General features: G+C 40.0%; 1 protein-coding gene across 2 annotated transcripts in view; it reads right to left on the bottom strand.

The window, feature by feature from the left end:
• SHC4 (SHC adaptor protein 4) overlaps positions 1-14,858 on the bottom strand; it is a 124,539-nt gene that overhangs the window by 16,183 nt on the left and 93,498 nt on the right. For both annotated transcript variants that reach the window (XM_065940497.1, XM_065940498.1), the window contains exons 8-10: positions 9,966-10,089; positions 8,107-8,278; positions 6,034-6,094 (exon numbers count right to left, since the gene is read on the bottom strand). In XM_065940497.1, the coding sequence (XP_065796569.1) occupies positions 6,034-6,094; positions 8,107-8,278; positions 9,966-10,089 (357 nt within the window). The remainder of the gene's footprint in view (positions 1-6,033; positions 6,095-8,106; positions 8,279-9,965; positions 10,090-14,858) is intronic.

Below are 14,858 nucleotides of genomic sequence, written 5' to 3'. Positions count from 1 at the left end.
GTGAGAAGTCTTTCTTCCCTCTTTGCCAAAGTTTTGTTTCACCAAGCTCAGCCCTGCACCAGCTGCTGCTGTTCATTCTGTCATCTAATGAAAAGAACTCGCCCGCCCCTCAGGTTACATCCTCCTTTCCCTTACTCCGCTTTCTCCCCTCCATCCTATTTAATACTTGTGGCCAAAATGATCTTTTTACAACTGAAAATCTGATCCTATTTCTCAGAAGTTTAAAAGCACATTCACTGCTTCCCACTGCTCTTGAGATACAACTCAGACTCTTCAACAAGCCAGACCCTGCTCCAGGGCGCCCAACTTCCCTAGCACTCTAGTCCTCCTATTTCTGCCCCTGTTCACAATGGCCTTCCTGCAAAATAATCCCCACCATAAGGCCATCTTCTCTAACATGCCCTTCCCTCTCCTCCATCACCCTATCCTTAGGTGAGGTCAGTTTAAACGTGTCTTTCTCAAGAGAGCGTTCCCTGACCTTCTCAGACTAGACTATGTTTCTCTGCTTTCCTCTGAAGCCCGTATCACAAGAGTAATTAACTCTATTCTGTTATTATATTTCTTAAAATCTGTACTGCCTCTAGACTGCATGTTCCATGAAGACAGAGATCCTGTCTGTCTGCTTCACAGCTGCAGCCCTTGCCTCTAGCACATGCCTGGCACACACTATGATATCAACAAATAGTTACTGAATGAATGGATAATTGAACCATATTTCACTACCTGATGGCATGAAGTAATTTGTACCACTCTACTGGTCCTGTCCTGAGAATGCCAGGATAGAATGTTCTTGCTTTTCTGTTCAAACAAGTACATTTACAGCTCTGGTCATTGTATACAACATTCCCGTGAGGCTGCACCTAGAGTAGCAACATTAAGACTCCACTGTCTCACTTAAACAACATCAGTCCTTCCAGCCAATTAGATCCCTTCAGGGGACCAACTTCACACTGGATTTCGCATCTTAGTGAATAGTGCTATGATTCTTATACACAAGTATGGAAGCCTAAGAACACAACAAATAGGGGAAGTCCAGTCAAGACTAGAGTCCTACTACCTGATCCTCCTTTGTTCCTGTCTGTCCAGTCCTTACGCGTCACCCGGTCCCATGTCTTATCCATACTTGGGATATTCTGAGGGAGGAGTGGATTTAACAGAGGAAGGGGCAATAGGGCACCTTGTTTCTCTGTTGCCTTTGGCAACATATGACTGTTTCTATTTGCTTAGTTAAGTGGATTTATGAATTAGGTGATCCGGTTTAAACTTACTTTCACAAATAGCTAAAATACTTTCACAAGCACACTTTCACAAACACTTTCACAAGTAGCTAAAAGATTACTGCAAGGAAATCAAGGATTGAAGATCATTCTTTTACTGAATAAAAGCACCTCCTTAGCTACATTATAAGTTTATGAACAAGAATAATCTAATTAGATCAGAATTTTGGCTTTTCTAACAGCTAAAATTATCAAGACTAAAATGTGGATTTATGTCTATTTCATCAGTAATGCTCTAGATGTACACTGGGCCTTGAGAGAATTATCTAAAGATAGTATTCAGCCACTGCAATTAGCAAGATTTTTTTTTTTTAATGTCTATTGCTAACTCTTAACTGAAATTTTCTGTTGTTGTGTATTTTATACTACATGCATAATATGTTAGTATAGAGAACTTATGCATGATTGAATTAATATCTACTTAGGAGTGCCTGCTCATAGAAATTTACTGAAAGTGGAATGTGATCAAAAGTGTAAAAGGTCTGCTTCTAAATTGACATGGACCTGGGTTCAGATCATCCCAGTGGCCCCTCTTACTATTTGTGCGACCCAGGGCAAGTTTCTTAACCTCTCTAAGCATCAGTTTTCATATCTGTAAAATAGGGATGCTGGATTTAAAATACATTATGAAGATTAAACTAAAGGATGTGTGTGAGCCCCTCACTGAGCATGGTCCCCCCTTGCAGCAGGCCTTCCTCTCCCTGCTCAGCTGTGTGTTTATTCACTGATGCTGGGCCTCTGCACGCAATGCTTATATCTGGCCATAACATCCTTGCCACCCGTTTCTTGACCTAACTCCTCTTTGTCCTTTAAGATTCTGTTCTGAATCTCACTCTTCCAGGAAGCCTTCCACATTCCTCCCTCCCTGTCCCCATCCCAAGCTGGGTAAGGTGCTGCTCCATAATAAACTGTAGGTCTGTTTCCTTCTCTGTCTTGCCCTTAAGACTGCAAATTCCTTGAGTCCCGAGGAGAGACTAGAACCCATTAATCCATGTATCTTCTTCATTATCAATGTCTAGTATGAAGCAGGTCAAAAGAAAAATGTCTGTCAGTTGAATGAACAGATGACTGAATGTCTACCCAGTTTCTCTTTCTTAGCAAATGTGACCCTACCACATCCTGAAAACCTCAGGTTAACCTTTAGCATAGGGCGCTGACTCATCTGCCCCTCAGGGAGCACTGGCATGAGCTGAACACATTAAGTTTAACATCCCACAGGCTTACACAAAAGCACCAATGTCTATATAGTCTCTCTTAAAAACCACCACTCCCATTTTTCAAATGCACCATTATATCTAAGTCAGCAAAGTGGTCTTAAATTTTAAAAAAACTCACCTCATGCCCAAATTTAAAATCTTCCTAGGGAAAAGTGTGTGGTTGATGAGAGCTTAACTACACATGCCAGGCATTATGCATTCCAAAGTTCTTTGTGCCAAGTATTACTCTGAGAAACTATCCAATCTGCCAAAGAGAAGATTTGTGGCAGAAAATAAATACATACATAGTGTGTATACTGGAGGTACCAAAGTTTTAAAGTGAAAGCCCTTAGGGTTTGTGGGAATTTAACATCTTTTTGATTAAAAATATCAATATTTTCATTTTAACTTGAAGGCTAGGGAAACAGTATGCTATTTTGTTAATTATTTTTTTCCACAAGGGAATTTATTATTAAGGACAGGGATCTTTTATACATCTGGCAATAATATAATTAACTCCTTCAACAACAAGAAGCCTACTGCAGTACTTATTATACACCAGAATTCAAATTTCAGGTCAATATTTTAATAAATAAATATATTCGAATTAAAAAGCCAAAATTTATTTAAAATATTTGAATAGGTGTCTCTCAAATGCTTACGTATTGATCTCTGCGAAAAGCCATAAAAACTGTCTATTTGCTATTTTGGCAACTCCTCTTAGAGACTGGTCATGAATTTCAGATCACTTTTAAACACATGCCCAAGTCACCATAGGCAGGCCCTAAGATAGGAACCCCTGATTTCTGGGTGTCTGCGGATGAAAATACTATCTAGTTAGGAAAGTCCTTACTGCCACAACAGGAGGGACTGATACCTGTCATGGTCCCCGCAGCAGGGGTTGAGTCCCTCGATCCCTCCATGGGCTGAGTGGCTAAGGTCTAGGGAAATGGAGTCACAGTACTCTGGTTCCCGCTGGGAGTTAGAACCTGCTTTTCTAAGAAAACAATGCAGTAGCTCAGTGCTTTTCAGGTGAAGAGGATATTTAGGAGGGTTTTTTCAAACTATAAACACCATCTGTCACCTCCCCAAGATTCTGAAAGGCTCCCAGCTATGAACTGTTACCTTAGGGCCACCAAAAGGAAGACAGTGTACTGAAGCTGGGATCAGTTGTAGACTACTCCACAATCAGAGTATAACTAAAGAACAGATGCTTACAACAGAATTTCCTATTGTTGTATTGGTCATTACAAAGTACATACTTCAAGCTTTAGCATAGGAAACCAAAATAGCAGAACATGGTCACTTGTCCAGGAGATAGCCATCATGGCTAAAATTAATTCTATGGAAAAATAGGTCCCGGGCTCTGAATAAGTGTTTATTACAAAAGTCTGTCCCTGAGTTTCGATCTGGTAATAGATTAGGGCATGTATAAAGCATGAAAAAATAAGGGGTTACATTGTTTGTTGATTTAAAGGAGACATAAAACCAAGATAAACAGAAACAACAGATTATATGACAAGGATACACTTACAAAAAGAAAAATCTTGAGTAAAGTTGAAATAGCATTGCTCTAGGGGGAACGATACTTCAAAAATATAAAAGAAAAGTCAAGGTGAGAGCTTTTGAGGGAAACAAAAGAAAGGAAACCTTGCCCCTTTTTTTCTGATGGTAGAGTTGTGATTTAGCACGTTCAACATCATTCTAGAAAGGTTGAGGATTTTCACTCAGTGAGTTCCCCTAGAAGCCAGGTGGCTGAGGTCAGAAGGGCGTGCCATGACGACTACATGATGGAGAGAAGGGAGATGAGCTGGGAACAGACATACTGGGGCAGGGAGAAACATTCTGGAGTTCCACAGGACTCTGTCCCAGATCCAAAACTTACCTCTGGCTCCCCTGTACTCTCTCCCTGCAGTGATCACGGAAGTGGGCCTGGCACACAGGAATTTCAGTATTCATTTATACCCTCCTTTCCCTCCTGCTCCCTCTCCCGTGCCCTTTCTGGGCCCCCACTCACCTCCTCAGGTCTTGTCTGGTTGTCACTTCCGCAGGGAGACCCTCTCTAGTCCTCCAGATTAAGTTAGGTTTCCCTGTCATTTGTTCCCGCAGTGTCCTGGGCTTTGAAATGCTCATCATATTTGCAAGCACTGGTTTCAGGTATGCCCTCTGGATATACTGCAAACTTCATGAAAGCCAATTGTGTCTCCACCCCTAGCACTAGCTCAATGTCTAACCCACAGAGGTCCTGATGATCGCTGAGTGCATTGTTGGATAAATGAAGAACACAGAATGAGATAAAATAGGACACGGAGCTATCTCAAAGTGAGCTTCATTCAGCACAGGTAGAAAATGGATGCAACAGTACAAAGCACATGTGGTATGCTCCTGACTATTAAATTCTAGGTTAGGAATTTCCAGAGTAAAGGAAGAAAGGAAAGAACAAAGGAACTGCAGCTCCTAGAGAACATAGGTTTAAAAATACATTTATACTTGATACTAATTTAATTTGCTTTTTTATTATTAAGAATGCATTCAGAATTTTAAGTAAGCTTAAAGAATGGCGTGGAATTTTAATTTCCATCAGAAAGAACCATGTTTTTAAAAATTTAAAATACTATCTCAGTTCATAACTCCTCTTATTTTGTAGGGTAGAGGAAAGTGGTAATCATAGCAGTACCAAAATCCTCATGTATCCCTACTATATAAGAAATAACAAAATTAATGGATTACATTGAAAAAATTCTATAAGAAATATGAAAATATCCATGGAAGTAAGAGACTACCTTCTAGTTGGCAAGCTGCTGATAATTTGAGTCCTTAAGCATAGTTATCCAGCTCTGTCCTCCACTGCATTATTTATAATGCCCAATTATCTTCTACTCTAAAGCTGCAAAACTTTCCTTCTCAAAGAAATACTTTTAACAATTTATAAGAATAAAATGAAAAAAAAAAAAAAAGAATAAAATGACTAGCAGTAGAATGTTTTAATGAAAATACATTTCCAACATGATAGTCTATGCCCTACAATCGTGTTGTGGAAGAGTTGTGCCCAACGCCAATTATCTATCATATGTAGTAATAAGACATTTAATGCCCTGGCAAGTATGGGATGTATGAACTTCTAATTGGGACTCTCACATTTCAGATCTCTTTTTGTTCCCTTTGCCAAGCAGAAATAAAGCTTTTCTCTTAATCCTAATGGATTTGACAAGCATCAATTTTCATATTAGCTTACTGTCTGATAGTCTTTGAAGTGGAACTCCCTTGAGTTGTGAGTAGAGAAATCACCTTTCCGGTGAGAGAGCTTTCATGATATTCAAAGCAGTGAAAGGCTCCATAAAGCAGAACTGTAGTGTGGAAGAGCACACAGGAGCAAGCGAGAACCACAGCTTTCTCACTGATGCACACGGCATCCTGACCTTTTCAGAGGGTGGGAAGGCTTCTCAGAGTGTTTGGTTATAGACACCTGACTCTCCCATGAAAGAGCAAGGGCCACACGCGATCACATAACGTAAAAGGAATAAGAAGGGCGGCAGATAGGGAAGTGCAATTGTACCTACCTACGACCCTGCTTTGTTCCAGACAGTTCTCATACATGCTGCTGCACTTGGAGTTTCCAGGCTGTGCAAACAACAAGTTGTGAAACATTTACAAACATAGTGTAAGTTCATAAACTTGCAAAAGACACATAAAACTCCCAGCACAATTTAGTAGAAAACACCACTTTCTGACAGAGGAAGTGAGACAAAGTGAGAAAAAGAAGTTGATATTTTAAATGGGAAGTATAGCCTCCTTTCCCAGTGAATTGTTTTGGAGCTGCAGAGGTGGGTCTGATTAGGGTATGGGGGGTCAAAACCGTAAGGTCTATACCCTGAGGGTTATTGCTTCTGCTTGGGAGGTCACATTCCATGACTCAATCCAAGCTCAGCCAGAAAGGGTGATTTCCAGGACACTTGTACAAACACTGGCCATTTAGCAAACTTCTATCTAACTGTGAGTTGGCAGCTTGGAGCCCTACTCTACTGAGGTGTGTGCCAGATTCACTTTTCATCCTCGAAAAATCTCATGCTATCAAAGGCTTCGATTATCCATATACACATCTCTCTTCAGTAACAGTATGGGATCCCCTGACACCTTTGAGAAGGGCAATATCTATGCTTTAGAAAGATTAATCCATCAGTACCACGCAGGAGGGTTTAAGGGAATGAAACCAGAGACAGAGAAGGGGCCTTCAGGGTCACCTGAGCAAATCTGAACCAGAACTTAGAAAGATGCAATAGGAAAGATATAGGCTGAGTAGAGTCAAGATATTTTCATGGTAGGATCCTAGGTCTTAAAGACTGAGTTGATATATGGCCTGAAGTGTGAGAAAACAAAAAACTATAGGTTAGTGAAAAAATAAGAATGCCATTAATAAACTTGAGCACATCAGGAGAGGAATCTGGCTTGGAGTCAAGGTAAAATGCTGAGTTTAATCACAGCTGGAAAGACAGGTATGGCTAAAGACAAACAAGCTGGTGGAGTCTGTACAAAGGTGGCATGTCAGAGGAAAAACCAGGGCCAAGGGCAGAACATTAGCAAGGGAGTCCATGGCAGTAAAGCAGATGCTTGGTTTCACAGGGGTGGACATACAAGAATACAAGATCAAAAAAAGTTAAGATGCAACTTCCTCTGAAATGCATCAAAAATAAGAAGGATTGATGGATGATAGCTACATAGGATGACAGGGCAAATAGAGTAAAATTATAATTATAGAATCTAGGTGGTGAGTATTCATGTGTAATTCTTTCAACTTTTTTCTATGTTTGAATATATTCATAATAAAATTTTAGAAAACAAGAAAAAGAAAAGCAGCAACTAAAGATGCAGAATGAATGACACATGGAAATGTTTTAGAAGCTAAAAGAAAAGGTCTAAAAAAAGAAGAGAAAGCAAACAGGTATCACACACTATAAACAGATTCAAAATACTGAAGGAAATAGATTTAGCAATTGCATTGACAACCAAAACACCACTGGTGAGCACTGTAAAAGAAATTTCTATCAAGCTGTCAAGCAGAGTTCAGATTTTGGAAGTGTAGTGTGGATGTGAATGCAGAAATACAGTGTTTTCTACAAGTCTGTGGATGAAAGGAAGATGACAGGGAGGTGGGATATTATTAGATGGGTTGGGGGAGTCCAAGTTTATCTGCAGATAGAAGAGAAAGAACTGGTATACAGAGAAAAAAATAACAATGGAAATGCAGGTTGATGGACAGAACAAGAGCACAGTGTTGGTGGAGGGAACAGGGTCAGGAGCTCAGGGGAAGGATTAGCTGTGGAGACAGTAGCTAAGGAAGAGAACCAAGAAGGACACAGAAACACACGGGAGACAGAGAAGGATGAAGTTGAGGATTACATGTTGGACCGTCCTAGTCTTTCCAGAGAAGTAAGATGTGAGGTCACTTGCTGAGGATGGGGGATTAGCTAAGAGTAAAAGTTACTTAGCACAGGCTCCGACAATGATTCATTCTCTGGCTCTGTATTGAGGAAGATGATATCTTCTGTAAACTAGCATTTGGAAATCCTCAAATTAAGCTCAGTGATAGGACAGAACTGCAATGTTAGCTACAATAGCAATAAACTATTACTTACCAAATAGCACAGCTTTTCACACCGTATGGGGCAGTAAGCCATTTGTTCTGTGGCTTGAACTTTGATCCGCACATCTGAAACACCACCTGCAGGCGGCTGCTTCCCTGGGATTTCATTATAATACTCATGATCTTCTCTCTCCTCAGCATGGTCATCAACAGGCACCTCCTCACTGTAAGGGAAAAAAGGATCCCCAAAAGGCTGGGTGGGAATTCATATGCTGTAGGAGATGCATAATGTAGAGAGATGTAGAGAGATCAGAACCATGCAAATCACCCTGAAAAACTTTTCGTGCTTTAAGAGTATAGCTGTTCAGTTTCAGATAGCTCCTCGTTCCAGCTTACACTTCTCGATATCTACAGGCCCTTCTGGTGTAGTTGGTGTTTTCTACAGGGATTTTAATCGGCTGCACCGGTCCCTTCTGAAACGGTTCCCTTTGTTTATTTGGCTTCTGTGTTTAGGTGATGTCAAACATCTGGATAGAAGCAACCAGATGGCTGTATTGTTTAGCTTTCTGTAGACAATCAAAGTGGGGTAAGCCAACAAAAAGTGCCACGGGTGATGCTTTCATGTCTCCTCTCAGTGACAAAATATGTACATGTACCTATATATATATATATACTAACTTCCTGAATGTAAGTTGTTTTTGTCAATCGAATACAAATACAAAGTTTTCCTTAAATTCTTCAGCCCACTTTCAGTATAGCATTTTGGAAATGCTTTTGCTCAAAGAAAATTTAGATACTGAGCAGAGGGCCTGGCTCAGTTTACCATAAACAGAAGATGAAAACTTCAGTTTATGAAGATGAAAAAAAACAAAATACAAGAGCTATGGCCAGCTATCTTGTCTGCACAAATCTGGAGTATATGTGATTCATAAAGAAATATTAGAAACATATGTGGCAAGCGGATAGATTCATGTAAACATGCATTGTTTTTAAGAAATAGGGGGAAAAAAAAAAGAACACAGATTTTTCTTCCAAACTGGAATTAGTCAAAGTTTCTTATGAGAAAAAAATAAATCAAGTCCATTTGGACTGCGTTGACCTCACTGACAACCCACAGCTTTGTTGGGTTCATTACATGTCAATGAAAAGACAACACTAAAATGCAAGAGCCACCCTAGAAAACATTCAGCATCAAGGCCTGCTGGTAGCCCCTCTTTTTTGCCATGCTAAACCACCTCTGATAGATCTCCAAGTCTGGTGTTTGTTGATACATGAAATGATAAATTGGGGGGGTTCCAGAAATGCATTTACAAGTATCCAAGAATTTTATTTCTTGGGTATGAATTCTGTCACCCAGGGACCTCACTGCATTCCACATGTGGTGGAGTCTGACAGGCCTGAAAGGGTTCAGCTTTCACTGTGGACTTTCCGTGGTGCAGACAGAGTCACGTCGTGCTCTACCCCTTGGCCTGGCTGGAGCTGAGCTATCGGCACTACCCACCAGCAAACAGGAGTTCCTGCTACACACATTTGATTCTTAGGATTTTCTTCTTTCTTAATTATTTTAACTGATATGCAAGGGATCTGGCGTTGAAACAAACCTGAGAAATTTCTTCTTGCTCATTTTATGACACTATCTAATTAATGCAGAGCTCTGTATAACATCAGAGAAACAGGGTCAACCCATTCTTACTTTTAGTGTTTCCTCTAATTCTATTACAAAGCAAGAGGAAATATCTAGACAAATAAGAAAGGAAGAAGAGTAAAAATGTCACTATTAGTTTGTATGGAAACTGTATCTATTGGTAAATAAAAAATTACTAATTTCATTCGTCCATTTTAAATCCCATATTAATTTTAAAACAAAACAAAGTATGGTTAAGTCAAATAATTATAGAATTCCTGGCTGACCTTTCACAAGAAGGATTCAAAGAAGGATTTTTCAAATACTGTTTAAACCGGAGTTCAAAAGCCTGTCCTATGGTACTTATGACGTCTTGGGCCATTCCATTGAGGCATTCCAGTATGTGGCAGGCTGCAAGAGGACATACCAAAAAATTACAATAAATTTTCAGTAAGAGAAGATTTTATAAAGTTGAAATACTTCCAGAACATGAACTGGTAAATAAAAGGAAGTAGGTTTCCAAGTTTTCTGCAGCTCTGAAATCTCATACTTCATATTACATATGCGTCAAAGAGAAGAAACATTCACATTTTACGACGAGATACTTCAAAACACTTATAAATTCCAGTCTTAAGGCAGGTATTTGGGGCTCACACTTTAATAAAGGCAGACCGATCTTGACTAATAATGTGATTCATGTTCTGTGTTAGCTCTAGAATTCAATACAGAAGATGATTTTAGGGCAACAACCTGACAAGATGATGTCTGCCTCATTGTCTTTACTTGGTACTCTATGGATGACTGAAAACAAAGTAACTTTCTACATGCACCCCTCACAAATGGGGAAGGGCTACTGGTGAAGACAGAGGCTTTAGACTACCCTTTCCTCTAGCCAGCCCTTTGCCCTGTCATTACTACTCAAAATCAGTGATGGTGTGGGAATCCCTGTCTTTGAAATCCTACTAAAGAACTATCTCCAATAAGCACCAAATCAAGATTTCATGAATACTGATATTATCAGAGGATATTAAAATTTTTATAGATACTTTCTCTAAAAGCTGTAACTAGAAAGGGCTAGCTATCACTAGAAAATTAAAGAAATAAATTGTGGAGGGGACAGCTGACAGAACATCACAGGCGAATTAGCAAATCTGCTACTGCTAAGTTAAAGCCAGAGCTTGTGTTCAGGGGACCATAAATTAATCTCCCCATCACATGGAATGTCGGTTGCCTTGAAGAGAGAATGGTGTGCTCAGGGCCTTAATATACGACTGAACTGAATCTGAAGTTTCATAAGGATGGCTTAAAATCATAAGGATGACTTAAGATACGGTAATAAGTTTCATGAGATTTTCAAAATTACATTGGTCTGTATAGCCTGAAGAATTGAGGAATGAGGGAATAGCTTGATAATTTTTCAATATACAAGAATGTTGTAAAAACTGTCAGCTATTTTCTGAGAACTGGAAAGGTTTAAGTGTGTGCCCAGGGAATTAGATTAAATAAAAAGGAAGCTGTGAAATGGTGGGACTGTGGGAACAATACTGGAACATTTTACTAAAAGGGATACATACCTGAAGACAGGAAGATACCTATTGTGGTGAAGGCATGTTTTTAGGCTCTGAGCAGTCGTGAGAAGGATTTTATATGTATTTAAAGTAAAATAAAATTCAATCAAGCCCTGGTGCCTCAGATGGTGAAGAACTGGCCTGTAATGCAGGAGACCCAGGTTCAATCCCTGGGTCAGGAAGATCCCCTGGAGAAGGAAATGGAAACCCACTCCGGTATTCTTGCCTGGAGAATCCCATGGACAGAGGAGCCTAGCAGGCTCCAGTCCATGGGGTCACCAAGAGTCAGACACAACTGAGCAACTAACACATTCACAAAATTCATTCACGCCTAACTGGATTTGCAGAGCCTATAACAGTAGGTTATGGTAGAACCTACAATGGTTTCCTAGCTTTATGTTGATAATCATCTCAAGGAATATCAGACAATTCTCATTTCAGAATTAGCTGGACATTTACTTAAGGAATTTACGTCTCTGAACTTTTGGAAGGGAGGTTTGTGTGTGTGTAGGCAGGGGATGGTATTACTAAATCAAACGATGCTAAGGTATCAAATCTCCAAAAGGGTTATTGATCACTTCTTGTAAGGTTGCCCCTTTCAAGAAGCAACCTGGATCTTGAAATAGACTTAGGAGCTAATTATAGTTTTGAAAACCCGATTAACAATGTCTATAAATTAATAGCCTTCTTACCAAAGGAAAATGTTTGGTCTATTTTCAGATTGCCATTGTATATTGCCCCCCTTTTTTCTCTACACTAGCTTCACACAGTGACTAATGCACTGAAGGTGTTTTAAAAGTATGTGTTGAATGAATTAATGTTGATTTCTCTGAATCACACTCATAACTCTGCTGTGAGAAATCATCTTCAGTTCTACTGAAGTGAGACTGGCAGTGAGCCCCTATCATAGGGAAGGTTTCATGACCACTGAGTGGTACAAATGACCGCTTGGGTCATTTGTGAAAATGGTCTCCTCCTTCCTGGTTAGGCTTCACATCCTTAAACCTATAAAGTGCCCTTGGACACGTGTCCTTTGGTTGAGCCCAAAAATAGTTGTGCTACACTATGGTAAAAAAAAAAAAAGGTAACTCACTTGAATTATTTTTTTCATCTCATAAATTCCTGGTCCACTTAAAAATGAAGTCAAGGCCGGAAATCAAACCAGTATTATAAAGCAATCATCAACAATTAAAAACAAATATTTTAAAAAATCAAAATGGAAACAATTTATGTAATCTTACTTTCTCTTAGGATAAACAAGATGTCTTGAGATAAAGATGGAAAAGATAGTGGGAGAGGTGGGAAATTCAACTGTAAATAAATAGATAAATAAGAAAAACCAAAGTTTATCTCCCATGAGAGGGATGAGAAAACAACAATGGCTGAAAGAACTCTGTAATAAGATGCAGATCCCAGTTCAATGGCCAATTATACCACAGGCTATGTGAATAAGGTATGCTACACCCAGGCCCTCACCTGCTGAGACAGGGCATTATGATCTCTGAAGTCCCTTCCTGCTTTACAGAAATCCTATCCTCCCTTGATTATAGCACTTTAAACTCTCTGAGGAACAGGGCAAAGCACATGGGCATATAGGAATGAATGAATGACCCAAACCCACCAACCGTCCTCTACCACTTCTCGTTTTATTTCTCTCAACTTTTCTGATACTTGAAGCTTTGGTCCTTTTCCTGGGCTGATGCTTACCAACACGATTTTTCACTTTCCTTTGGATAACCGTGTTACTGTCATATTATTTTTTAAAGATTAAACAGGAAGAGAAGACAAAACCGTGGTGCCTATCTCCAGGAAAGGAACAGCTGGACATGATGACTGGCCCTGTGCAAGTGTCCTGTGCAGCCTCGCCACTTTCAGGAGCACACACATTTTGGTGGTGCTTTTGTTGCCACTTACGTGATGCTCTGTGAAAATGCTCTTTGTTCTTTTTTAGGTTGGTCATGACCTAGACAGGAATGGGTTTTGGACCACATACAAATATGCCCAATTCCCATTGCTAGACCCATCTCCAAAAACTCAGATAAGCACCAGCTTGGTCAAGAATTTCTCAATCTTTAGCTAATGAGAAGGAAGAAAAACAAGCATATAATAGAAAATCCCAATTCTCCCCAAAACAATTTGACTTTCCAGTGATGTGGGGGGCCCAAGCTTTGACCTCTATGTCTAAATTAGACACAGACTTGGGTTCTTTTCATTGTGAAATGAAAAGAATGTTCTGTCTGTGAACAGACCTACAATTCTATTCTTGAGTATCAGGTAGTCTATTAAGTAAGATGTAAAAGAATCTTAGATTCATATTCTTTTTCATTTGGTTTCTTAACTGGATAGTCATGGACAAGAGGCTGAGAACAATTTTTAAAGAATAACAGACCTTTCTTTAATGCTTTATGCTTAAATAGACCAGTTTTGCTTTTGTTGTTCATTTGCTTTTGGTTTTCGGTTTTTATGGGAAAACTAGAAATTCAAAAGTGCAACTTCTCAAATCACCCACCAGATGGCGCTGTGGGACTGAAGCATAGAGTCTACCAGCCCTTAAGAAGAAATCAGTCTGATGCAACTAGCCAGCTGTCGGACCACAGTTTATCAACGTCACCAGAACAGCAGCACATATATTTTACAGCCATAAACAGAAATAACATAACTGGGTTAATTTAAATTGGTTTTACAGGGTTCTTTTTGTTTTGTTTTGTTTTTTGCTTTCTTTATAGAGAGGACCACGACATGCCTATATCCAGGTAGTCCAGGTAAACCGGGACCTCTTCACAGACTAGATTCAGAGAAAATATTCAAGCCGTCCTGCACTGCACACATTTGGAGTAAGAAGTGAAGCGATTCTTCATTTATAGCAATTGCAGGGGTAAGCTGTGTTGGTCACTAGGTAAACTCACAACACTCTCACTGGGGGGCTCACCTTTTCCACAGAAGAGGCCTTTTATGAAGTAAGGAGCTCACCAACGAGTCCTAGCCAAGACAGAAAAAGTGGTAGCTTCCCTGAGTTGAAGGCACTAATTCTACAAGTGAATCAAGCAGAGGGGAGACTGTGGGAACGTTCGGGATAATTAGCATGAAGCCCGGGCTCCTCTGCCTGTCAGCCAGGCCCTCCTCAGCCCTGAGGTCTGAGTGCTGCCGTGACCCGTCCACTGACACTGTGGTTCCCAGAGTGACCAGCAGCCTGTCAATCGCTGGACTGAACGGCATTTTCCACCTCCATTCCCCTGAACTCCTTTTCAGTCTGAGACATTCCCGGGTATCTTCTCCTAGAGAAATGTGTTCTTCCTCCATCTTAGTCGATACTGATCTCTCGGTTTTCTCCCATTCCCTGAGACCTCAGCCCTCTTCTTTCTGGGTTCTACTTTCAGACATCTTGCCCACTTTTAGGGCTAAGAAGTTGCAGCTTCTCCAAACCTGAAACCTCTCCCCAGCCCCCACAAACCTCCAGGTTTCTCCTCTCAACTGAGCATTTGCCCAGGGAAGAGCCAAACTCACTAGGTAATTTTATAACATTGCCTTTCTGGTTTCACTATTTTTTTTTTTAATCAAGGATTTAGAACATTCTTTTTCTTTTACAAATGCAATAAACATTCATTATAGGGA

The sequence above is a fragment of the Muntiacus reevesi genome, chromosome 7, assembly GCF_963930625.1.
Source record: "Muntiacus reevesi chromosome 7, mMunRee1.1, whole genome shotgun sequence".
Lineage (NCBI taxonomy): Eukaryota > Metazoa > Chordata > Mammalia > Artiodactyla > Cervidae > Muntiacus > Muntiacus reevesi.
This window is presented reverse-complemented; position numbering and strand designations above follow the sequence as displayed.